The sequence below is a fragment of the Equus przewalskii genome, chromosome 2, assembly GCF_037783145.1.
Source record: "Equus przewalskii isolate Varuska chromosome 2, EquPr2, whole genome shotgun sequence".
Lineage (NCBI taxonomy): Eukaryota > Metazoa > Chordata > Mammalia > Perissodactyla > Equidae > Equus > Equus przewalskii.
Genome location: NC_091832.1, coordinates 5538068 through 5565310, shown reverse-complemented (window position 1 = coordinate 5565310; position 27243 = coordinate 5538068). Strand labels below are relative to the sequence as shown.

At 39.9% G+C, this 27243-nt stretch overlaps 1 protein-coding gene across 7 annotated transcripts in view; it reads right to left on the bottom strand.

The window, feature by feature from the left end:
- The window catches only part of NDC1 (NDC1 transmembrane nucleoporin), a 49026-nt gene that overhangs the window by 5742 nt on the left and 16041 nt on the right, over window positions 1–27243 (bottom strand). For 2 of the 7 annotated variants that reach the window (XM_008536579.2, XM_070609529.1), the window contains exons 7-16: window positions 26455–26506; window positions 24294–24429; window positions 23381–23473; window positions 21582–21663; window positions 18238–18396; window positions 15787–16032; window positions 15584–15696; window positions 12457–12507; window positions 10403–10466; window positions 9535–9635 (exon numbers count right to left, since the gene is read on the bottom strand). In XM_008536579.2, coding sequence (XP_008534801.2) covers window positions 9535–9635; window positions 10403–10466; window positions 12457–12507; window positions 15584–15696; window positions 15787–16032; window positions 18238–18396; window positions 21582–21663; window positions 23381–23473; window positions 24294–24429; window positions 26455–26506 — 1097 coding nt within the window. Of the gene's footprint in view, window positions 1–9534; window positions 9636–10402; window positions 10467–11186; window positions 11369–12456; window positions 12508–15583; window positions 15697–15786; window positions 16033–18237; window positions 18397–21581; window positions 21664–23380; window positions 23474–24293; window positions 24430–26454; window positions 26507–27243 lie in introns of those variants that run through there. The other 5 variants (XM_008536580.2, XM_070609530.1, XM_070609531.1 and 2 more) reach the window with 3 other exon arrangements.

The following is a 27243-nucleotide window of genomic DNA, read 5'->3' as shown; positions in this document are numbered from 1 at the left end:
TCATTTTACAAAAAATTTACAGAAGTAAGAATGACAGAATAACATAAAATAACTTTACAGAAATATAAATAAGAATATAAACATATTTGCCAGGTTTTGACGACATACACATCTGAAATGCGCAATGTCCTTTGAATGCAACTAGCTGCTCATCAGCTATCACGCATAAACCTGGAACATAACCATTTTAGAATACTGATTTCAAATTGAAAACATTATCTCCAATAGGTTCTAGCTTATCATTACTTCTGGTTCTTTTTCTCACATTTGCACCATCAAAATGTACTATTTCTTAAAACTTTTGACAGCTCCTAATTTTGTAGAAGAGAGTTCAGCCACTTTCTTTGCACCATAATTGCAAAACATTTTCATTCTTAGGTTTATAAAGACAAATTCAAATGATCAACCCAGTGACTTGTTTCATTTCATCATCGACTATTTCCTTCCAATCACCTTTGCATACCTCCAGCATTTATCTATGTACGGTGCACAAACGTCACAGAGGATGCAGGGATACTGTCATGTGCACTTTTAGCAAAAGGGGATGATTCAAGTTCTTATTATAAAATATTGTGGGACAAGGTCCTTCCTGTTGAATGGCTTACTAGATGAAAATATCACATATATTTCCTTTTTCTCCTTAAAAAATATATTGTTCTGTCATCAATTCTTGAGTTTGAGAACATATATCTAGAACATTATCATCTGAAGATTCATAGTGTGAAATTCCTCTTATGTGATCAATTTCACCACCATCATTAAAGTCTAGAGCTGTGCTGTCCAACACGGTAACCACTCAGACACATGTAGCTATCCAGCCTCTGAAATGTGGCAGATCTGAATTGAGAAATGCTGTAAGTGAAAAATACACACCAGATTTTGAAGACTTAGTATAAAAAAAAAGAATACAAAATATCTCATTAATAATTTTATGTTGATTACATGATAAAATATTTTAGACATACTGAGTCAAATAAAATGTATTATTAAAATTAGCCTCATCTGTATTTTTTAAATGTAACCACTAGAAAATGTAAAGTTACACATGTGGATTGCATCATATTTCTACTGGACAGAGCTGGCCTAGAGTGTGTCTCTTTGCATTCATTTTCTGATTTATCTAAATAATTATTTAACATACCGGCAATTTTCTTCCCTTTACCATTGTGGGTAGAAAATTTTAAAACTCTGATTTAGCAACTGTATTCAATGAAAGCTAAAAAAAAAAAGACTGTAAAGATGTGTGTCCAGACTACTTATGTATCTTTTCTTGAAAAATGATGCAATACTACATGATTTCATCATTCTTCTGTTTTCTTATTAGGCTTTTTACCACAATTACAAATAACTGATGAGTAATAATGAAATAATTCCTAGGATGATCAAACAGCAAATTGTTTCAAGATACTGGAAATGTAAAATCACTAAGATTCCGCAATACATCTTAGGTTTTAAAGGGTCCAAAGGGTAATTGTAGAAGAATGAATTCTATTGAATTGTTTTCTCTTTATTCTTTGAAAGACCTCTAAGGAAGAATAAGTCATACAATATCAATCCTTACAAGTAGTTGGAACAACTCAAAAAAGAAATGCAAAAAATAAATTAGGCACAAGAGACTGGAATGGTGTAAGGGTCAAGTCAGGTGGGAAAGTCTCACATGGGGCGAATGTGTCCCTTTTATTCCCCATCAATCTCTTTTTAGAACCAAGGAGAAGCAGGATTCAGGTGCAGGCACTTCAGCAAACAATGGTATCTACCTAGAGCTTAAAACTATTGTCTTTTCTCACTTTGTCTCACCCCCAATGCTGAAATCCAAAAAGCCCTGAAAACAAAAACTTTTGTTAACTCTGTTGGTGGCAAAGGCTGACCTGACCCAACCTCATCTGGCAGCAAAACCTGACCTGAGCTGACACAGGCTATCCCACTAAATATGAATAATCAAACACTTCGCTGGAGAAAAGTATTAATGTATCTGATTAAGGGGATTTTTACCTCAGATACCAATAGGAGTTTTATGTAATATATGATAAGTAAACCATGTTACGTCTTTAAAATCCAAAAAATCTGAATTTTGACACATATCCTAGGGTCTGAGAGAAGGGGCTGTAAACCTATATTCTATTTGTAGCAAGTCAAACTAGTTTTCCTTTTACAATAGTGATATAAAGTTTCCTTTTACATAAATTTAAGTTAAAAATGAACGACTTAAGGGCTGGCCCCGTGGCCAAGTGGTTGGGTTCACACTCTGCTTCTGTAGCCCGGGGTTTCCCCGGTTCAGATCCTGGGCGCGGGCATGGCACCGCTCGTCAGGCCATGCTGAGTGGCGTCCCACATGCCACAACTAGAAGGACCCACAACTAAAAATACACAACTATGTACCGGGGGGCTTTGGGGAGAAAAAGGAAAAAGAAAATCTTAAAAAAAAAAAAAAAAAAAGAATGACTTAAAATACTAAATAAACAATAGTTCAGGTGGTATATAAATATGACTAAAATTAGGACAATACTCTGTGTTAATCAACAGTTACGACAAGAACGATGAAGGTAGTGTAGGAATCACTCAAATCCAGGAAACACTGGTTCAGAGTATTTAATGATGTGCCCTATGGTTAGAAGCACTGAAGTACTTAATCAGCTGTGAGACTGAAAAAGCCACCCACCGAGGACTCATTCTATGCACTACGCACGGTCCCTGCCCTGAACACTCAGATCACACAACTGGGATCTCGAATATCTACCTAAGAAGTGTCCCAAACAAAGAAAAGAGTAAGCAGTGAGTACAATACATCACTGAACAATATACCCTTGAGGAAAAATAAAAAGTTCTATGAAGGCCTTACTTTGGCCCTAGTAGAAGCCTAAAGGGGGGTGATACTATGAAAACAGGAACCTTTTGTCCATTTACATTTATATGCAGTAGTATATGCACAATAGCCAAATAAGAGAAAACTTCAGTAGTTCTCCCCTGAATATTGATCTATCAGTGTTATTAACAAATGTCCACTGTGCAGAGCCTTAGAAGTCCCTGGTGTCAAGGATCCTACTTATAACCCAGTTAAAACAGGTTTACTCCACTAAAGCCAGAATCCCAAACAAAAGCTAAGGATAAGAGCAGACTGTGTTACCGGAAATCCTGACTACAGGGCAGAGTTCCTCAACCTCAGGACTACTGCCATTTCGGGCTGGGTAATTCTTTGTTGTGGGCGCCGTCCTGTGCATTATAGGCTGTTTAGCCACATCCCTGGCCTCTACACAATAGACGCCAGTAACACTCCCCTACTTATGACAATCCAAATGTCTCCAGACACTGCCAAATGTCTTCTGAGAAACACAGCGCTGCCCCTGGTTGAGAGCCACGGGTACAGAATAACATGAGATGACAATGGTTAAATTCATGGACTGCAATTACTGTGCCAGTAACTGAGAGAACTTGCTTCTTTTCGTTTAATTAGATGTTTTTACAATAATAGTACCTGCCATTTACTGCATACCTAACACTTGCCTAACATTTTAGACTCTTTACAGATATTATCTCTAACCAGCATAACAACCCTGCAAGGTACTATTTCCATCTTACAAATGAAGACACTGATCTCAGCAAAGTTTAATAAATTACCCTCAGTCACTCAGAAAGTAGTGGAGCCCGGATTTGAACTGGGCACCAGTCTGACACTGCGTCTGCTAGACTGCTTGTTCATAGTATTGACAAAAATATTTTTTTTTAATCTTGAAAGATATTTTCTTCTGTACAAGAATTCTGTCATACAACACAGTAATAATGATGTCAAAGTCCTAAGAGCTAACATTTGTGGGGGCACTTAATACAGGCCAGGTACCCTGAGTGCTTCACGAAGATGATTTCATTGATTTTTCACAACCCTATGAGGTAAGTACTATCATCATCATCCCCACTTCCAGACACAGAAATTGAGTTTAGAGATTACCACGTTTATTGGTTATACAATGTACTTCCCCCCGCCCTGATTTTATAATTTCTGAAACAGAGATGTATCTTCTAATTAATGGCATCTTAGATTCAATGAAATATGGTAAATGTCTTTCCCAAGGTTGCACAGCTAGGAAGAAGTAGGAGCTGGGATTTAGACAGACAGATCTGATCCTAGATTCACACTTTGGCCCTTCTGACACACTGCTATTCTACCTTAAGAAAAGAGGTTAAGAAATGCATACCCCTGCCAAGCCCTCAGAGATAATCTGATCAGGTGGAGAGCAAAAGACTTGGGGTCTGACAGCCAGTTTTCAAATCTGACTCGAGCATTTACTGGGCATGATTTCTTTTCTTTTCTTTTTGCAGGAGAAGATTCACCCTAAGCTAACATCTGTTGCCAATCTTCCTCCTTTTTCTTCCTTTATCTCCCCTAAAGCCTCAGTACATAGTTGTGTATAGCTGTAAATTCTTCTCGTTCTTCTATGTGAGCTGCTGCCACAGCATGGCTACTGACAGACGAGTGGTGTGGTTCCATGCCCGGGAACCAAACACGGAAGCAGAGCACACCAAACTTTAACCACTAGGCCATCAGGGCTGGCGCTGGGCAAGATCCTGAACAAGTCATACCAATAGATACTGTCTTCCTGAGAGAGATTCAGTCATGCCAAATAAGCCTTATTCTAATCTTATAGGGTTGTTACAAAAGTTAAAAGAAGCATTTATTTTGTTGTACCACACAAATGTTAGGTAAAGTAGCACAGAATTCTAGAGAAACAAAAAACGGACTGTGACTCGTAGAAGAATATTGGTCAAGGGCCTCTGGGCCTTCGAACCTCCAGAGTTCTGGCCCTCAAGAACATTCCTTTCCTTTTCCCTTCTAACATCTCTATCACTTCCTCGGGGAAGCGTTCAATGACTTCACACCCTTCCTTTCTACACTCACTCACAAGGCTAGCTTAGATTCACCTGTCCTATGTTCAGAGATCATCTTGCATTTCTGTACATTGTAGTGCTGATTTCAATCGTGGTCGACTATTTGTGTGATTATCTGTTTTAGAGTCTGTAAGCCCCTGCAGGGTGAAACCACGTGTGTCTTTTTCCATTCTGCATCTTAGCACGTGCTGAGTTTGATAATTAAATATTTATTGGATGAATGGATCTGTCAACGGCAAAAAGGTCAACTTCAATATTCCAAGTATATCAAAATTTGAGCTTCAGACAAGGAGGCAAAAAATATAATGGAGCTGATCTCCTGCATCAAGGTTTTCGGAAACAAAGGTGTTTTCAAGAATTTAAAACACTCTTAAAGATGAAAAAGTTCTGGAGCCAGATGATAGTGGTGGTTGCACAACAATGTAAATGTACTTAATGACAAAAATGGAACACTAAAAATTAGTTAAAATGGTAAATTTTATGTTATGTATACTTTACTACAATTAAAAACATTTTTTTAATTAAAAAAAGAACTTTGCCATTTTGGTCCCCAACCTTTGGCAATATAAGGACCCTCTTTAAGGACAAAAAGTAAATATTGTGGAACTCCAAAGGACAGTTGTTCTCCATCCACTAATGGAGGAAAGGAGTAAGTACGACAAACTTGGCAATGCTTTCAAATGAATTTGTTTTGTAATTAACCAAAATAGCACGTATAAACCTCTGAAAAATAGCTGCAGATATGTTAGACACCCATTAGTTATTCAGATGACAGCACGTACGTGTGGATTCATGAACCCCCTGTAATACTGCGACTCTCCCAGGACGGCTTGGTCCACGGGTAGAACAGCCACTCTTGCATATCCACCCCTCCACTCCCTGCCCTCTGAATGGTTTGAAGAGTAAAAGACTCCCCTTTCCTTTCACATTTTGCCTTTAATGATTCACAGTGAAATGGCTGATGTTATTGATAGTGAAAAGCAAAATAAAAGAACAGTTCCATACAATTGTTCCTTAGTGACATCCAGAAGCCAGTATTGTACAACTTGCCTTAAATGACAGCGATACTTAGAACTCACTCTTTACTAAAACCAAGTATCCCTTTTAGATGAAAGAACATAAAACCGAAAACACCTAACAGGGCTCGTATGAGTCACATCACATCCTTCCTCTCAAAATCAAACAGCTGGGATCATTATAATTACCTCATTGCATCAGAACTGTCACTCAATTCAGGCCCCAGAACAGAAGGCTTCACCCACTGAACCAACCATGAAGCTATCCAGCAGCCATCCAACAAGCGTTTAATAAGTGCGGTCATTTGCCAGGTACCATGTCAGATGCTAGGAATACAAAGATGAGACAAGGTCCCTGCCTCTACTCTGACTAATAAAGACAAGAAAAGTAAATGGACAATTAAGATGCAATGTATTAAAGTGTTGCGATGGGGGTTATAGGGCAGAGCCAGAAAAAGGGAGATAAATGTGTTCTAGGCAAAAAAGGAAAGAAAAGGCATCATGTATAGAGTTGGGTTAAGAAAATAATATGTATCTGGGGGGGGAAACTGAACAGTCCACGGTGGCCATTAGAGCAGGGGGCTCATGGGAAGGACAGAAGAGTAGCCAGAGTCGGTGTGAGGGAATCTCCATCAAGAGCTAGTAATGCCAAGAGACCACAGTAATAATCAGATCAGGAATGCCAAGTAAGGCTGAAGCAGGAGTGATGGGCAAAAGAGAACAGACGGGTAGTGGATACAGGATTGATCCCTTGGGGTTTTGCCACATGGGTGCAGCTAAAAACATGGGGACAAGTTGTCGAAATTAGGAATAAAATGGTTGACATGATAGATTATAAGGTCTAAATTGGGTAGGGAAAGATATATATGTAGCCGGGAGGGAACGAAAGACAAAGAAAGTGAAAATATTGGTAAGGACAAGGAAAGTGTACAGAATAAGCAAGGGCATTAGAGGCTGTGCTGGAGGATGGCTCTTCCAGGGACCCACAGACCTGGGGTAAAATGCAGGGGGCATGAACTTTGGGATAAAAATTAGATGTTTATCTTCACTAAGCTCCAATTAAAATTTAGCATTTCTTTCAATTATGAATGTAAGCAACAAATCACAACAGTATTAGCAGTTCCTGCGACTCTGCCACCAACAGAAATCACCAAACCTTCACATTACATTACTATTGCAGTATCTTGAAATACCATTCATCTTACCACTATTTCAAAACGATGATAGTTATTAGGCTCACTCATAGATCTTGTTATTTAATGCATTAATTAAGAAGCACACATTCTTATATCACAAATTCAACACTTTGATAATTATATTCCAATATAACTGATTTCTTTTCTAATCCTAAGAACTTTATTTTACGCATTAAGAACATTTTTCTCAGAAAAAGTCCATGGGCGTCATCAGACTGCCAAAGGGACCCTTGGCACAAAAAACATTTCAGGACTCTGGCTCAGAGGGTAGAATCTGGGTGTTTTAAGCTTTGGAGGTGGAGAATCAGGGCATGATGAGGCCCAGGTGGTAGTCGTGGGCTGAGACTGAAGGGTATATAAAAAAGGAGTGAAGAGGAGGAAGTCACAGCACTGCGCAGCCAAGGCGGGGACACATATCCACGTGGGCTCTGAATTACTCACTACAATCAATCTCAGGATCCGGGGTAGAAACGGAAAGACTGGTACGGTGGTTTGCAAAATCTGATGGCTGCAGAGTATGACCAAAAGGCTGCCTGTGGTGCGGCGTAGGGGAGGGCAGACGTCACAAGCCTCACACAAGGAAAAGGTTTTATACTCAGAAGCTAAGTATACCTCTTCCTTTTACCTCTTCCCTACTCTCAAAAATATGCCTCTTTGCCTCTTTCCACTCTGCCCCTCAAAAGTATTCTCCAACTCCTCTGTTTCAAAGGAAATAGGGCCTGACCTCTTGACAAATGTGTGATTCTTATCTTCCTAACCAATGGTATGGATGACTATAAATAATGGAATGAACAGATTGCTTTCCTTGTCATACCTAACCATAACCAACTAGGAAGAAGAATTAGAAATTGTGATGGTGTGGAAGGTGAGAACAGACTAACTGGGGTGCAACACCTCCAGCGTGAGGTCGTGTAAGCCTCGTAAATCAACTCAGTTTCAACGAGCCTTTTTTTAATGAAATATTAGAATGCATTGCACACAGTAAAAGGTACTGTTCTAAGAAGCTTTGTTTCTATTCCACACACGTGTATATTCTGAGTCTAATATAAACATACTGTAGGTCACGGTCCACAAAGTTTGAAAGCCACAGTTCTAGGGGCAGAACCGTTCTCTCTGAAGAGAATCCTACATGAAAAAAAGCAGCCCGGGACAAGATGGTAGACAAGTTCAGAAAGAAGCAGGGATGTGGATGTGTAGCTTCCTCTGGGGTCTCCTACACTGCCGGTGCCCTGGAATCAGCTCCAGTTAGTCCCAGCTCCGCCTCCACGAGACCCGTGTGTGAGACCTGAGAAGCCCACGAGCCGCCGAGCACTTGTCTGTCAAACAGCTAAAACAGCTCCATCTTGCTTACTTCACAAGACAGTTATGAAGAGCCAAAAAAAAAAATGACGTGAAGTCATTATTCTGTTGCCCTTCTGTTTTAGATGACACAGCCAGAGTGATAGAAACAAACTCTGCTATGAGTACCAAAGATACGCCTGAATCATGCTTACCCATTATGTGGTTAGACAGGCCAAATATGAGAAGTGTGGAGAAATACTGGGAAATTATTTTTTTAGAGAAAGGTAGCTAGCAAAAGGGCACAAATAATGAAACTATCCATGTGTACAGACATGTCTCAAGTGACACATGAGAAAGTGAGCACAAAGAGGACTCAAAGTAAAAGAGAAACAATCACTGGCCTTGATGGGTAAAAGGTAAAAAGAATCGAGATTGGAAGAATCGTGAAGCATGTTTTCTCTTATGATGTACCCATTGTTATCCTTCAAGCCCAGTTCAGAAGCACCTCTTTCAGAAAACCTACTGCCCGCCCCAACCCCCACACCTCTCACTGTCTCTAGCACTCAGTGTTTCTCTCCCTCATGTGCCATGTAACTAATATTACAAGGCGGTGTAAAACATATCATCCAACATGAAGTCCGGGAAAGCAAGAAGCATAGGTTTTATTTTTCTGCCTTTCTTTAAGTCCAGGACTAAAAAGATCTGTTAGTTTAAAACTAACCACCCAGACTCGTGGCAGACATCCACTGCCCTCAGCTCTATCTTCCTGAGCCACTGACCAATAGGTAACTCATTATCTGCATGGGTAATTTAGCTACAGGTCACTTTCAATAGCTATAAGTGGTAAGGATCCAAACTTTTATCACTGAACAGAATTCCAATATCCTAAATAATCCGTTTAGTACCAGAGGTATCTCCTACAAGTTTAGTATACTTTTTCAATTTCTATAAAATTATTTATAAATGAATTAAAAGTTTCTCTTCATGGTCTCTCTTAGATTATAATTTCCTGAGAGTGAGAATAGTACCATTAGTTTAACTTCCAACATATGTGTTGTTATTCAATAAACGTGATATATAAAAAACAAATGGAAAAAGCAAGGGGAGGTGGGGAAATGAATAGACGCAATCTCTGCCCCACCAACCCACGTACTGCCTACCTCTTGCAGCGTCAACAAAGTACTAAGAATAGCTGGTAGTGTCGTCTGGACCACTCCAAATCTATCTTCTGTAAATGATGCTGCTACCAAGTGAGACAGACCTCAAGGGGAAAAGAAGAAAAAAGTGAAAAGTGAATCAAAATTAAGCAAATCTATTTGCAATACGTCTATTTGAGAAACAATTAACATCCTGAATCTATAACAAACTTCTAAATAAAGGAGAGTGGGTAATACCATAGACAGAGGGGCCAAAGTCTGGGTTAGGCCCTGAAAGGTGCTCAGCCACAGCAGTCACGAGTGAGCGACAGTCTCGGCTTATGTGCCGGCAGGGAAAAACATTTTTTTAAAAATAATACTGTGTTGGGAATAAGTGCTAGGAAGAAAAACAAAGCACAGTAAGGGAACAGAGTAGGAATCCTGAGGACACTTTTCCCGGGGGGCCAGGAAAGGCATCTCTGAGGAAGCAGCATTTAAGACTGAGGAGGCAGCAGCTGTACGACGGAAAGAAACAGCTCTTTAACAACTAAATTTTCACTATTTACCCTAAGTTCAATATGTTAAAATATGCTAAATAAGTCATGTCAACACAAGTTGGCAGTTAAAAAACAATCCATTAATGACAGTTTTTTGCAGTACAGAAGATGCAGGGATCCCAGGCTCAGTTTGTCTACTCACATACAAGGAAAATTTCTGCCCAAATTAAAGGACACCTAAACACCTAAGAAAAATGATCTACAGAAAACAAGACAGAAAAATGTATTTGAAAATTCAAAGATTGACATCAAAGTCCAGAACTGACCTTTCATGGATATCCTTCAATATTTAACTGATAATTAAAACACAGTTGCAGGACACTGAGATTGCTTACCTTCTAATGCCCAAATATGCATTTGGGCATCCGAAAAAACAGCCTGAATGGAGGCCTCTGGGTGCTACAAACACAACAAAAACATTTAAGTTCCCCCAGGCAAAAACTCTATTTTCATCTAATCCACTATGTAGAGTCTAACAATAATAAATTCACAGCTGCCTCTCAAGAATTAAAATCTGAAATACTTATACAATACGACTTCACTGCAATAAAGCACTCTGCCCCCACCTTATTGTGTGACCCTTGCCTAGTCTCTAAATCTCTACGTGCCTCAGTTTCTCATTTAAAATAAGAGTTACATAAGCTCAATCAACCTCAGAGGATTAGCAGAGCAATCACTTAACGGAATGATTAGGAAAGCTTTTTTCTGTGTGAGGAAGATTGGCCCTGAGCTAACATCTGTGCCGACCGTCCTTCACCCGCATGCGGAACACCACCACAGTGTGGCTCGATGAGCGATGTGTAGGTCTGCGCCCGGGATTGGAAGCCAGGAATCAAACCCCCAAACCCTGGGCTCGCGAAGCAGAGCACTGAACTTAACCACTACGCCCCCGGGCCAGCCCCACAAAAGCTTTTTTTAAAACAAAAGAACTGCCTAAATACATGTTACCTCTCTTAAATTGTCTACCCTCAAGCCCATTCCAAAGAAAAATCACCTGACCTTCTTTAACATAGCAAGGTTGAACAGTATGGGGCAATAAGTGGCCCATTTAAACAACTGCTGGCTTTGGTAATGCGCCCAATGAAGTCAAGTAAATACACCAGCACAGTACACTTCTCAGCATCAAGTAGCAGTGTCTACAACTCCTTATCATACAATAGATCCCCTTGCAAAATCAGAATCAAAAGTGGCCGTTCACCTCCAAGCAAAAAGGAGATCTTGTTCAGTGTGTGCTCTGCCATTTACTGGCTATGTGCCCTTAGGCTAGCTACTTGACCCCTCTGAGCTTCAGGTTTCCTTATCTGTAAAATGAGGACACAAAGAATCTCACCGGAATGCTGTTAGAATTAAAGCAGGGCACTTGAGTGAAAAGAGCATGGCATACATAAGACACACAAAGGTGAGTTCTCTTCCCATCCTTCTGAAACAAATAACTGAAGTCAAACTTCCGACCACCTCCCTTCCTCCTGGCGGAAGACAAGACACCTTCCTCAGGGGCCTGACAGCTCTCCAAAGCTTTAATGGGTAGCCTAAGGTAGACTATTTTTGGTAAAGGTAACTGCTAGTTGGGTGGATTTTCCCTGCCACCATAGCGAAAAAAGTTTCAAGAACTTGAAATACTTCTTTGTGAAGTGTATCCACACTCTATCAGTTAGTCAGCTCTCTCTCCCCACCAGAGTATGAATCCCAAAGAATAAAAATGAATAATGTATGCCAATGCAAATTTTCACTTAAAGGCATTAATCGAGTGCATTATTAGCTGATACTGCAATATCTGCTGAAAGAGAGAAGCTAGATTAAAAAGACTAAAAAATTCTTTCCCCTACATATGGGCAAAGGTTTTGCTCATCAAAGGATTAATTAACACACAACAGATGTAGCCAGTGAAAACAGGAACGAATCTTTAGTGTCTGCAACTGAGATTTACTCTCCTGTGGCAGCTGGAATAGCTGACAGACAAGTCGGAAAGTCATTAAGTTTGTGGCCTGAAATTACTTCTTATCCATTACAAGTTTAACATCTGCGATCTAACCCAGTCAACTTTCTTTTGAACACCAAATTGGCAACAAAGATGTTAGAGTAGGACAATGAGCCACGGAGGATCAGATAGTCATGGATTTGCTCATGGCCGGAAGGGCTGCACGTCAGCACAAAGCTGCCAGCCGCCCAGAGACTCAGAGGCCAACCAGAGTTAAGCCACAGGGAGGCAGCGAGGTGAGATGCGCACATCGGTCAACGACGTGGAGGTTCAGTGAAGCACTAGGCAAAGCTGTTGGGCTTGCTAGGATCAAGCTAAATATTTACAAGTCAAATTCTATCTGCTACTTCATTTTTTATTTCATTTCCTCTCCCCCCCAATCCCAACGTAGCTATAACTACATAGTCTTACCTTACTGAAAAAATACATTATCAGCACCCGTTTTGACAAGAAATTCTTAATCTGAGTTGGGAAAAAAGAATTAACACATTTAGTTTTCAATTCTATTCAAGTATTACACATTTCCAGGTTCTTCCTGACACTAACTTCAACACCTCACATCTTACAGAGAAAGAACAATATTTACAATAAACTACGTTAAGTACATACCTCTGTATTATAAACTGGATAACCAGGATGCGCCATCTAGCCTAAATTGCATTCCCACATACATACGTCTAACCCCCAAATCAGAGCTCTGTCATAATAAAACGAATTCAAAGGGGTTCTGGTGACATTTTCTAAGACCATATTCCTTCTCAATTCTCCACAGTTGTCTTGCCTTTTAACCTCTTAATATCAAAAAAGAATGTGTTCCCTCTACCGAAAAAAAAATCTTAGAAGACATGAAGTGGTTTTTCTACTAGTTGACATTTACATGGAAAACAATTTCCTCAGTATTAAGCTGAAAGCTACATAGCCCAACTGACTTGAAAGTGAATTCATGACAAGGCAGTACTTCCAGCATACAGAGCCATAGATGGGGATCCTGAAGTTACTAAAATGTCCTCAGTTCTTCCCTCTCTAAAAACTGATCATTCCATCAGCAAACATGTTATTTCTCTCATCATAAAAAATAAAACCTTTCCCTGACCCCTCAACTCCTCCCAGCTATTACCCCATGTCTCTGCTCCCCTTACAGCAAAACTCCTTAAAGATCCAGCCTTTCTTGTGGTCTCCAATTCCTCTCCCAGTCTCTCCTGACCCCATGCCGATCAGGCGTTCATCCCTACCACCCCCCACAAAGCTCCTGTCAAGGACTCAATGACCTGCACATTTCTAGCCAACAGCTCATTCTTAGTTTGAATCTCATGCTATCTATCAACAGAACTGCCACACTTCTCCTTGAAACACTTTCTTTTCTTGGTCCTCGTCTCACGGCAATGGCCTCTTGGGCTCCTCTGCTATTCTTCTGCCAGACCTCCAGTCACTGGAGGGTCCCAGTTCTTGCATCTCTTCTTCTGTATCGATATTCCCCAAGAGTCTTCATGGGGTCTCACGGCTTAAAATACTGTCTATACTCTGATGACTTCCAAATATTCATTTCTAGCCCAGAATTTTCCCCTACACTCCAGATACATGTCTAATTTCTTACTCAGTATTTTCACTTGTTTGTCTAATAAGTATCTCAAAATTGAAACGTCTATTTCCCCTGATTTCCCCACCTAACCTCTATCAAATTTCCTCTTTCAGAATCATCCATAAATTGCAACTCAATACAGTGCTGGGCCAAAAACTCTAGAGTCAACATTGACTCTCTCACACCACAACCAACCACAAGCAAATCCTATTACATCTACCCTTAAAACACATTCAGGCCTTGATCTCACACCTGACAGTCTCTACCACAACCGCTGTGGTCACAGGCACCAGCATCTCCCACTCAGTTCCCCGAGCAGCGTTACTACCGCCTCTCCTCTCCTCCTCCTTCGCTCCTCCAGCAGCTCTACTGCTTCTATCCTGCCGCAGAGAATCTAGTCTCCACACAGCAGCGAGAGCAGCACTTTCAAAACGTAAGGTCACATCACGTCATTCTTGTGGGCAAAGCCATCGAGCGGCTTTCCATCTCACTCAGAGAAAACGGCAGTCTTTACAACAGCGAGGAGCTCTGGATGCCTGCTACCTCCCCGACCTCATCACCCACCCAGCACTCTCCCCGCACTCTCTGCTCCAGCCACACTAGTGTCCATGCTGTTCCTTACACAAGCCCAGCACGCTCCCACCTGAGGGCCTGTGCATTTTGCTGTTCCCTGCCTCCCTTTAGGTCTCTGATCAAGTATCACCTTAACACTGAGACTCCCCTGCTCACCCCACATAAAATGGTACTCCTGCCCCAGGCACTCCATTTCCCTTACTTGCTCTGTTTCTATAGAGCACTCAAGAGATCAAATTTCTTCCCTTTTAAGACATATATTTTTCATATTTTGAACATATCAGGATGCACCTTACAGTCAATAGCCTGTCACGGTTTAACCGGCAAATTTTTCTTAGTAGTACATAAAATAAGTCTTACAATTAATAGTTTTTGTAGACTCAAAGAAATATAGTATAATACATTTTCTTGCTCATCTATTTGCCCTCACTAGAATGTAAACATACGTTCAGGGACTTTTGTTTGCTATTTTCCCAGTGCCTAAAACCACATCCTGCATATATAAAGAACTCAATAAATCTCTCTTAAAGAATTCACAGATCAAAGGCACTGTACTAGGTTAAGCTATACTAAATTGCAATTTATATAGCTCCAAACTAGTCAAATACAGTAGTCCCCCCTTAACTGTGGCTTCGCTTTCCAGTTTCAGTTATCCATGGTCATCTGTGGTCTGAAAATAATAAATGGAAAATTCCAGAAATGAACATTTTATAAGTTTTAAATTGTACGCTGTTCTGCGTAGAGTGATGGAATCTCACACCACCCCACTCCGTATGGCCCAGGACATGAATCATCCTTTTGTCCAGCATATCCACACTGTATACACAACCCACCCTTAGTCACCTAGTAGCTGTCTTGGTTATCAAATTGACTGTCACGGTATCACAGTGCCTGTGTTCAAGTCACCCTTCTTTTACTTAGTAAAGGCCCCAAAGCGCAAGAGCAGTGATGGTGGCCATTTGGATATGCCGAAGAGAAGCCATAAAGTGCTGCCTTTAAGTGAAAATGTGAAAGTTCTTAACTTAATAAGGAAAGAAAAAAAAATCATATGCTGAGGTTGCTAAGATCCACAGTAAGAACAAATCTATCCAGAAATTGTGAAGAAGGAAAAATAAATTCATGCTAGTTTTGCTATCGCACCTCAAATATATACGTATAGAAAAAAAACATAGTATATACAGGGCTCTTGGTATCCCTGGGAGTCTTGGAATGTATTCCCAGCAACTAAGGGGAGACTACTGTACTGGCAATTTCATATGGGTCAAGTTAATAAACGAAGCATCAAAAGAAAAGTCCTATTCATTCCTGTTGGCTTCCTCACGTGAGATCCTTGATGCTCTCAATGTTACATGCCCAAATGTAAATCCTGTAACCATATCATCCTACCTGTTCACGTTTATTCTGAATCCATGAATAAATCCCACTGGGCTGTCTCACTGTCTTACCCTCAGCACTAACAGTGGTAGATGGAGGATTAGAAAGTTCAGTCATTTGCTGATCTACAAAAAAACCCAAGAAGGTGAAAACTTAGGCTATCTGATTCTCTGAAACTATGACATTTCAAATTTGAGAAAAAAAATAGTCCTCACCAGAAGCAGAAGTCCATAATCTTGGCCCTCTTCTTACTAGCTGAGGACTTTGAGGTGACCCATAGCAGGTGTTCACATCAAAAATTCCAGCCATCCGATTCATTACACCAGAGCCAAATGGGCTTCCAAGAGGACTTGCAACGTCAGGTGTAGATAATTTTGAGGAAAACAGTGATGTCCTAACTAATGGTGGCACTGAAGGCCGAGGCATCTGGTTAGATGTCGGGGTCTGAAAAGTAGTTTCTTCTGTAAAAGAACAGATCCAGTGCTGAAGAGGCAACCTGATTCAAGCAGGCCAGTAGGGGATTCTCAAGACCTACACGTCCCCATCATTTGTCTAACGCATTTTCCCCAGGCTCAGCCGGCTGTTTCCATGTGGGGTCATTTCTCAAGAGCCAGACTTCACTGCTGCAGCCCAAGGAGCTTCATCCACCTCTTCACGGCAGACTGGTGCAGCTTCTCCTGTTTTTTCCACTCTATGGATATCCTCATCTTCAAGGTCAGCTTCTCTAACTCTAAGCTGTTTTGAATGAACTTGTCAATTTATATTTTATTTTTAAATGGCAACAACTTTAATTTTATTGCATTAGAATCTGTCCAGTTTTACAGCATGATCCTACTGTACCTATTACTCAGCTAAACACGCCAAATTTGTATTGTGAAAATGGACAGATAGAGAGTGCTAACCTTATCCTATTTTCTCCAAAGTTCTTTCAAGCTAACGAAAGTCACAGCAAAGACTAATCTGCCCAGGACATCTATACATCTGACCCTACAAATCTGCTCTGTAAATAGATTCTTGGAAAATTCTAACTCTACTAATTTAGAGTCTGTTGTACCAAAACAAAGGAACATTTTTCCTGCCACTCCAGTAGAAGGCACAAAGACAAATTATATTAGCATTCTGTCTTCTTAAACCACCATAAAACATTAAACATTTAAAGTGCCAAATTTTCATTACATGACTTTTTAAGGGTTAGTGTCAATTAGAATCTTTGAATCACCAACTGAAAAATTAAGACTGGGGTTTTTAAGTTTTGCAATTATTCTTCAAAATTGAAGGTCACTTTTGATTAAGTAATGGGATATGACAACAATTTAAAATAATGAATAACCCATATTTGGTCAGACCCATGATCCTTCCAACCTAAGGTTACAATAATCTTCCTAATTTGATGTTTCTAGCCTATTTAAAACTCTCTAATGGCTCCACATCCCTACAGGATAAAACCTAAACTCCTTTTCACACATCCAAGGCCTCCCTTCATTATCAAACATCATCTTACCCATTGGGGTTCCTTTCTGACAGATTTCCTTTTAGCAGTTACACTATCTTGTTACTATTCATGGGCCTCCCACTAAAAGGTCAGTTCTGAGAGGGGTTTTCCATCTTTGGTTCTCCGGCTTTTGGCACATTTTGTGGTACACAGTAGGCATTCAGTAAAGTATTTGTTGAATAAATAAATGCTAACCTGAAAGTTGATAACCTCTGAAATATTCTAGAAGCTTTAAAAATCTTTTAAAATTCATGAACTTATTTCAATCATTTTTCCTTTGTAATCTGTTTTTGGTCTATGATCCGTCCAAAGTAATGAAGTCAAAAACAGAGATGTGTTTACTTTGGTCCATATAGAGATTTTTTTAAACAGATTAGTTGCCAACATTTAAAAAGTAGAAGATTTGACCTAAAATTTTTTTCAGATTTCAGGCTTCTTTCCAAAAAAAAAGAACAGAAGTCCAGATACTGGGTCCAAATTCCCACACAGGAACAATGGACTGAAGCTAACCTGCAGCCGCCCCCTTCAGATGAAGCCTGTGCTTTCAAGTTTACCGGCGTCCTCACCCAGCCAGTTTCGCCCACTTCCATTAAATGTCTGGCTCCAAAGGCATCTGAACATTAAGTCTTTATCAGTCTTACACGCCTAGGCATCTTCTACTTACGGGATTTGGTAAAACAGCATAGGTTCCTCCACCTGTACGTCCTTCTCTCAGCTTTCATCTCTCAAACTGAAGGGGTACTAACATTCTATTAGGCTATTTTAAAACAGTAAATGTGATGCCCCCACCCCTGAATCACTCCATTTCAACTGCTCTTCTCTGGACATTGTCCAACAATTTTTTGTCTCTGGGATACTGCAACCAGAACAGCATCCAATATTACCTGTAGAGATGCACCTGGCCTTGTATCAGAGTAAGCTGAAGTCTTCTCTGTGATGACCAACATTTTGTCAGCCTTTTTAACCCCACCACCACACTGGACTTAACTGTTTCAATCTGCAATGATACCCAGACCTTTTTCTTGGTTTAGTACAATACCCCATATATTAGATCAATTTTCCCTAAAAATATATACCTCACATTCATATACATATCCTTAGATTAACCACCGTTATCTTTCTTAGGAAAGAAAATGTAAATGCTTTCCCCTCTCTTGGGAGTAGAAGAAGTTACCTGGACAATTCAATTTCTTACTTTCCACTGGGTATGAGGAAGACAGCACCCTCCCATTCGTAGCAGCAGCTTCTTGGTAGAGAACAAGTTTCTGAGTCATATCATTTAAAAGATTCAAGCACTCCCGTGAAATGGCTGTCCAGTTGTGGGGGTGTCCACCTAGGAGGTCCAAACAGCAGCTTTTAAAATGTAGATAATCTCACAGTCTCTGCTCCAAGTGGGGAGAAAACTCAGTAAGAAGCACTCCATTACACTTTGCATCAGGGCCCCCTTTTCTCAGTTTAGCTACTATTTATAATTGTGTCATCCAATACACAGCAGGAGTCCAATAAATATTTGGATGAAATAATTTTCACAAGAGTCTACAAGCAAAAACTTGCTATTTTACTATAAAAAAACCCTCTCAAACTGATCGCTAAAATAAAGCCAAACACGACAGCAGAGCTGGAGTGAAAAAGCCCAGGGTTACTGCACTAGCAGCACTGAGCAGACTGAGGCCTAAGACAACCAGCATGCGCACATCTACGGAGAGGCACCCTCTGGCCCCGGCGACCTCTCAACTGTCGTGTCTGACCCACTGTGCTTCCCGACACCTTCGTTTGCACACCAGTCCGTTTGTTATTACAGGTTTCCCCCACTATCCGAAAGCAGAGTGTTCCTATGAAACCCTTCACAAGCCAAAACAGCATAAAGCGAAAATGCTATTTTCACCTTTTTCCCTAACAGTGAAAATCATCTTCAGATTTCCTTCAGTTAACTAACATAGGCCTTTTGTAAAAGCAAAGTGGTACAAAGCGAACTTTCGAAAAGCAGGGGATACCCGTGTATCTCTAGGAGTGACATATTCTTTGATAATGATCACATTTTACTCTTGGAGAGTTTACATATCTGCTGTCTGGTTATTGAAACTACTGTGATCCACACTCTTATTTTCCCTTATTTCTCATTATCTTTTGATTTTCTAAGACCTTTATCCCCTAGAGCTATGACGTAAAAATCCACTATGCTTCATTAGGAGTTGAGAATAGCAGAGGAACCCACTGAGAACTGGTTCCCCTGGGTGCCAAATAAGCATTCTCTCTTTACTTAGGTCGCTCCTTAAACATGCCCCCCATTTACAACTCCAGGGGAATCCCAGAAACAAAACAGCCCATCAGTTGACCCCAGGATGTTTTGTACTGCTTAACTCAGGACCACTAGGGAACCATCTAACAGTCCAATTAAATGTTAATAATATGCCCTAGAATGCAAGTTCTCTGCCAGAGAACATACCACCCTGTTACAGCTTACTTGAGTATCTGGTGAAAATAGTTAATGTATAGAGATTCCTAAGTGAAGCTAAGTCCGAGAGAAAAGTATGGCTACGGTTAATTCTCCACAGCATCAGCTCTGGATTTTTCACACTACTGAAAGGACAGGGGCTCCAAACATTTATATTTTTATATAACTGAATTTCATTCCCATGCAACATTTAACTGTAGAAGGTTTATTTTACAATCTGAGAATTGGCAAGTTTGGCAAGATAAAGAGAGAAGATGAAAAGCCACCAGGTTCTCTGTTCCCCGTTGGTGGCCGGGGCTAGAATGCTCTCTCTCTAGAAACAAGGCAGAGTACTGGCACAACTAGTCTTGAAGAGTTTGGCAAGTAACAGTGGAGAAGTGCTTCCGAGTCATCAAGAGCACCCTTGGGTGACCATCAAATCCAGTTCCTTTCTATTAGTCTTTAAGGGAGGCACAGTGGCATGGCAGGAGGAAAGAACTCTGCACTTGGAGTTAAAGGACAGAACTTCTTACTCCAACTCTGACATTACCTTTATTTAAGCTACTTAATCTCTCTGAGACTTAGGGCTCCCATCTGCAGATTAGACCACCCGATTTTTAAGATCCCTTGTAGCATCAAAACTTTTAGGATTCTTAAACTGTGATTTCTGCTTCTAAAACTATTAAGCTACCTCATAATTTCTGCAGGTTAAGGGAATGACAGAGCTGAAGGAAACAATATAAAAGTTTAAAAATACTTTTCTCAGGGGACGGCCCTGTGGTCAAGTGGCTAAGTGTGCATGCTCTGCTTTGGCGGCCCAGGGTTTCACCAGTTCGGATCCTGAGCACAGACATGGCACTGGCACTGCTCATCAGGCCATGCTGAGGCGGCATCCCACATGCCACAACTGGAAGGACCCACAACTAACATATACAACTATGTACTGGGGGGCTTTGGGGAGAAGAAGGAAAAAAACCCAAACTTTTCCCAGACAACCCACCAACTGGGAGAAAATATTTGCAAATCATATATCCGACAAGGGGTTAATCTCCAAAATATATAAAGAACTCACACAACTCAACAACAAAAAAAGAAACCACCTGATCAAAAAATGGGCAAAGGACATGAACAGACATTTCTCCAAAGAAGATTTACAGACGGCCAACAGGCACATGAAAAGATGGTCATTGTCACTAGTCATCAGGGAAAGGCAAATCAAAACTACACTAAGATAGCACCTTAAGCTCGCTAGAATGGCTATAATCACCAAGACAAAAAATAACAAATGTTGGAAAGGATGCAGAACAAGAGAAACCTTCATACACTGCTGGTGGGAATGCAAACTGGTGCAGCCACTATGGAAAACAGCATGGAGATTTCTCAAAAAATTAAAAATAGAAATACCATATGACCTGGCTATCCCACTCATGGGTATTTATCCAAAGAGCTTGAAATCAACAATTCAAAGAGACTTATGCACCCCTATGTTCACTGCAGCATTATTCACAATAGCCAAGACTTGGAAGCAACCCAAGTGCCCATCGACTGATGAGTGGATAAAGAAGATGTGGTATATATATACAATGGAACACTAGTCAGCCACAAAGACAGGCAAAATCATCCTATGTGCCACAACATGGATGGACCTTGAGGGCATCATGTTAAACGAAATAAGCCAGACGGAGAAAGACAAACACCGTATGATTTCACTCATATGTGGAAGATAAACTAACACATGGACAGAGAACAGTTTAGTGGTTACTAGACGGGAAGGTGGGTTGGGGGGTGGGCACAAAGGGTGAAGGGGCACATATATATGGTGACTGACAAATAATGATGTACAACTAGAATTCCACAATGTTGTAAACTATTATGACCTCAATAAAAAAAAAACTTTTCTCAACGATATAACTTCTAACCACAACAATGCAAACACTTAGGTGTATAAGATTGAAATCAAGACTTCATTTAATGCACTTGCTCATGTATAAAATTTTATTAAATATACCTCTCTCATCAAAAACTTTAAGTGGAATACTTTCTGCATACACATGCCTAATCAAGTCTGTTACTTTTAGCGATACCTGGTTGGCTAAGGCTGAAAACTTCTTGTCTTCGTGAGGGAGAATACTGAGAAAGCAACATCAGGTCCTGCAAGGCCAAATACTAAAAGAGAAAAAATATACATTATTTAATTGTTTAATCTCCATATAAAATCTTACTTATGAATTAGGCTTAGCATTATATATCTATGGGGAGATGAGTTGAAATTTTTCATGAAGGAAATAGTATTTCAGCACTATAACCTTCCTTTCTAGACTTCCAGAACGTTCCCGCCTCTACCCTCTGTTTGGCCACCCCACCCACCGTAGGCTCCAGCTACAGGACACTACAGAACTCTCTGTTCTTTCCGACCTGTGGTAGGAAACTTAAACATCACTTCCTCCTGGGAACTCTCCCTGGCCTCCCCTGCACAAACACATACTCACACGGTTCTCAATCGTGCCACTTAACAAAATTTATTCTAATTGCTTGTTTACTTGTCTCATCTCATTCCACCCACCACACTACATCTTGCTTGCTACCCCATCCAAAGACAGTGCCTAGCACATAGGAGACACACACATATGTTGTACTTTTTTTTTACTGAAAATCTTCATTTTGTTCCTTGACATACCTCTTCACTCATCATTCAAGACACCATCCCCTCTGTGAAACTCTCTTGCATTGGTCCCATGGAGAGTAAGTGGTTCCCGCTGCACTTAGCATAGTAAATTTTCATTATTTTGTGTATCTGCCTTTTCCTTTAGAGTTTGTAACACCTTATTCATCATTATACCCTAAGCAACCGGCAGTAACTGACACCTGCCCAGTAAATAACGATTTGTTAAATAACTAAATGAATTACTTATATTTTTGTTTATATATTAAGTTAGTCCTAATTGCTATTTAAAGGTAATCAGAGCCTCAATGGTTCATTTTCTTATTAGTTATAATTTTTCCAGAGCATAATCAAAACTCTGATTCTAACTATTTCAATTCTTTTTCAAGTACTATGTCCTCTTAATAGGATCACACATATTGTAGATCTACTTTAAAATTGCAAAAATGCAATTTAAAATCAAATTTATTCTCACTTAGCTTGATTTGTAAACTTATTGCAACTTCTTTAAACTCTTTTGGTTAAAATGTTTTGGAATCACTACCATTATCCACATTTTAAGAGAGTTCACTGAAGGCCTCATACTACCAAGCACCACCTTTGATCATCACAGCCAACAAAATGCCACACAAGCAAAAATACGTCTTGATCCAGAGATTAAAAAAAACCAAGGGTGCTTTGTTTTGCTACCATGAGTTTGTGAAAAGCTAATGCATATGGTTGTACATCATCATATTTCATGCTTGGAAATATTTTTGAATCTAATCTGAATATAGAATGAGCTTAGCTTCTATACATCCATTGCAATACATACTTGCATTTTAGTCACTTCGAAAGAAAACTAGGGCTGCCCCACAGCGAAGTGGGAAAGTTCAGTGCACTCTGCTTAGGCGGCCTAGGTCCATGGGTTTGGATCCTGTGCACAGACCTACACCACAGGTCAGCCACGTTGTGGTGGTGACCCACGTATAAAGTGGAGGAAGAGTGGCACAGATGTTAGCTCAGAGCTAATCTTCCTCAGAAAAAAAAAAAAGGGAAAGAAAACTGAAAAAGGAAACAGCATTCAGGGTAGCGTGTAGGTGATTTTTACAACACTAGTCCTAGAATATTCTAGGCCCTCAGAAAATATATCTAAATAGCTAAATATGCTAAATATCAAGTCCTTCCTTCAGATAAGTTCAAGATGACTGAATAAAGATACAAAATGCACCATTCTGGCACCTTTATGATGAGGGGAGGATTGCTGTTTAAAACTTTCGGGAGGCATTCATCTGACTCTTCTGCAAATGGTGGTTGAACAGGAAACAGATGAGCCTGTCAAATATAATCGAATATGAGGACTATGAAAATTATTATATTTGTGATTTTATTACATTAAGTAATACTTTATTACATTAAGCACCAATTGAAATTTATTAAACAGGAAACAATACAAACAAATTAACATCTTCAGTGTTCCTTGAAAAAATAGGTTGTATTTAAGTTACATATACCCAAACATACTACTTTCTAAAATGTTACTCTCCTAATTTTATTAGATCTCTGGCTTCTAATAATAGAAACAAATTGTAGAAACAGATTCTCTGAAGCCACTGAAGGATACAAACCTACAGAGATAGTGAAATGAAACAGAAACACTTGTTTCCCAAGACAAACACTTGGATGATAAAGACAATGTAACTCCCATTCATTTAAAATAATTTCTTCAATGTAAACTTTAAAAGCTTCCTTCAAAGAACAAATATTTTATTGCCTTATACTTAAATATTTTAATAGTATCTCTATCAATAGCACATAAAAATAATTTAAAATTCAGGCCCATCTAGTAGGTACTCAATAGAGAAAACGGAAACCTTCAGAAGAGAATTAAACTGTAGATAGAGCATAGTAAGTACCATCAGCAGTCCACTCTGTTCAGTTTCCAACAATTAAGAATACCAACACTGTTCGTCAGAAGACAATACCACGTACATGACAGCTGTAAATGATACGTCCCTAACGAAGTCTCAGAAGAGAAACCAAACCCAACTTCTCAAGATGGCTTTGGGCCTAAGAGCATGCTGACAAGCGCTCTACTAAAAATTAATCTGTGCACTCCAAACACAAAAGCATTAACAAAAAACTCAATACCAACCTCTGTGGCATAGATTTTGAAGAGTATCCAGGAGCTGTACCAAGTCATCAGGAGAAAGACACCACATAACCAGACATGGTAGAGTAAGGAGAGATTCAAGAGGCCACTCACAGTGTCAAGAGGCCTGTGAAACTGCCTATAAAAGAAGGAATTACTATTTAATCTTATGGGAAAAACACAATCTAACCATTTAACAGACTTGGGGCTCCACACTGAGAAACAAATAAATCCAATTTTGAAATAATAATGGTGATAGACTCCTCTCCTTTTGTACCCTATAGAGTTCTCTCCCTAATACTGTCTTACAAGGTACATAAGGGAGCCTTAAGAGAAGAGGAGATCTAAACTGGCACTCAGTTTCTTGTGTTCCAGATCATCACTGTCGTTTACTATGAAGAATGAACTGAGCCTATAAGCCCTAGAGGGTGGATAAAATTTTATTATTATTTCTGTAGTTTGATACTCAAAACCCATTCAACATGACCAGTACCTCTCCTGGACCAGATTTCAGCTCCATCTGTATACCGATAAACAGTTTCATAGTAGTTAAAAGTAACAATAACCTAAAAACCTTTACTTTTAAGTAATTTAAGAAACTGTTACAATGCTAAAGTGAATGCTATTTTGCCAAAACCTTGAATAGATCAATTAGCAAAGTCAATATAATCTTACAGTCACACAACTAGCAATTATAAAAACAGGATGTGAACCTCTGACCCGGTCATGTGTAAGTGCTGTGATCAGGTAAACCCTTGACCTCTCTCTCCTCAGTGACCTCCCCCCACTCAGTGACCTCCCCCTCCTCAGTGACCTCATCCATGTAACGGTGGCATAATCTCTTCATTCTGCCTCTTAAGGCCATTATGAGATTTAAAACAGCTTTACTAGGAGTGCCCAGCATAGCGCTTGACATTCACTGGAGAGCAGGGGGCCACACAATAAATGAAGTTATTTTCAGCTTTCAAGTAAACATTTGCTGGCATACATTAAGGAGAGAATATCAGGCACTGCCACATAAACAAAACATTTTTTAAATGGAAGGAGGAAAGAACTACTATGATAAATTTCTATCAAGCATCATTTTTCTCTTTCCACTTGACCCAGTTTAAAATCTGGGCTAATGGGGCCGGCCCAGTGGTGCAGTGATTAAGCGCGCACATTCTGCTTCTTGGCAGCCCGGGGTTCGCTGGTTTGGATCCCCGGTGCAGACACAGCACCACTTGGCAAAAGCCATGCTGTGGTAGGCATCCCACATATAAAGTAGAGGAAGATGGGCATGGATGTTAGCTCAGGGCCACTCTTCCTCAGCAAAAAGAGGAGGATTGGCAGTAGTTAGCTCAGGGCTAACCTTCCTAAAAAAGAAAAAATCTGGGCTAACATAATGAATGACCCATGCATTTGGTTTCATACTTAGCAATTAAGCAGAAAGCAAAACTAAATTTTCCTGGTAAGTTTTAAAAGTTAGGAATTGAAACCTATACTGTGGCAATAATATTTCAAACACCCATAAATGCGAATATTCCACTCCCAGAAACTGGCATGTATGATATAGAAAGTCTCACAGTGGAGGAACCAAAAATTAAAAGAACAAACACTAATAGAGAAATTTACATTTATTTGACGAATAAAGATTAAAGCTTTATCTAGGTGCAAAGTTCGTGGTAACTAGAACAATACACCCAGTGCTGCCACTCAATTGCCACTTGTGACCTTCAACTGGACACTTGACCTTGCTCAATTATGGTTTCCTCATGGACAAAATTAGAGTAACACCACAGCACTGTGCTTGTCTACAACAAAGCACACAATGGTCACTGAGGAGAAAAACAAAAGAGCGGCATGTCCACACAACTCAAGAAGTCCACTTTTGTAAGTCCATAATATAAAAGCTGTATCTAACAAAAACTGATTTATCATTGCTCACTTCTGGGGACAGTAACTGGGTGACTGGAGAAAGGAGCAAAAGGCGTCTCTTTCACAGTACGCACTGTTAAATACCAATGGAATTTTAAACTATGTGAACTATGTGTATTCAAAAATGAATACAATTTTTAAAAAATTAAAGCCTAAATCTAAACAAAATATCTGGCAAGTAGCAAACATCTAAAAGGATGGAAACATCTAAAAAGAGTTAAAATTAGACTTTTCATATATCACTTACTCATCTATGCGAAGGTCCATAGCAGTGCTAATCCAAGCTTTGGGAATATGGCCTAAGGGGGAAAGAACACCATGCTATGAACATTAGAAAGTTAATAAGTCTTAATCATGCTTTGGAATATGGAGTTGATGAGACAACCAAGTCGACACCAAGACCTCAGTGAAAACGCTAGAGTGTTTGATCAGGAATGAGCAGGAAAAGAGTAATTTCTAAATACAGGCAGTCCTTGCTGTGCAGTTCCAATATGTACATATTTCAGTATGGTTTAGTGAAGTAACACCAGCCTTCAACGCCACAATTCAAATTTCAGTTACTGTGGCACAGTACCTGTGAGGAACTGAATGTGCTACTTCCGGCTTTTTAGCACACAAATCAGTATGGAGATAACAGATGCATACCATGATCTGTGACCAGCCATGTCACTTCTTTCAGCGTCTGTTGGTAATTGGTCACTCACATGTGTTATTTAGTTCACAGAGACAGCAAAGCATGCAGCTGTTGTCCCCTACGATAGACCCACATGACATTGTACAAACGTAACTGAAAGAGGAAACTGGCCAAAAAAGACCAAGGGGCAGCAAAGAAATAAAGTGCTAATACTGGAAATGAAATTTGAATGGGACATAAATGGAGTTATAGAAGAAACAGTTGACCATGGAAATGTTGACACAGCCGCTACGTCAGCCCAAACGTACAACTACAAAGGAACTGCCAGGCTGACTGCAGTGAAGTTAATCCAACATGGCAAAGTGGTGACATCAGAACGACAATGACAAGAGCTGTGTAGAA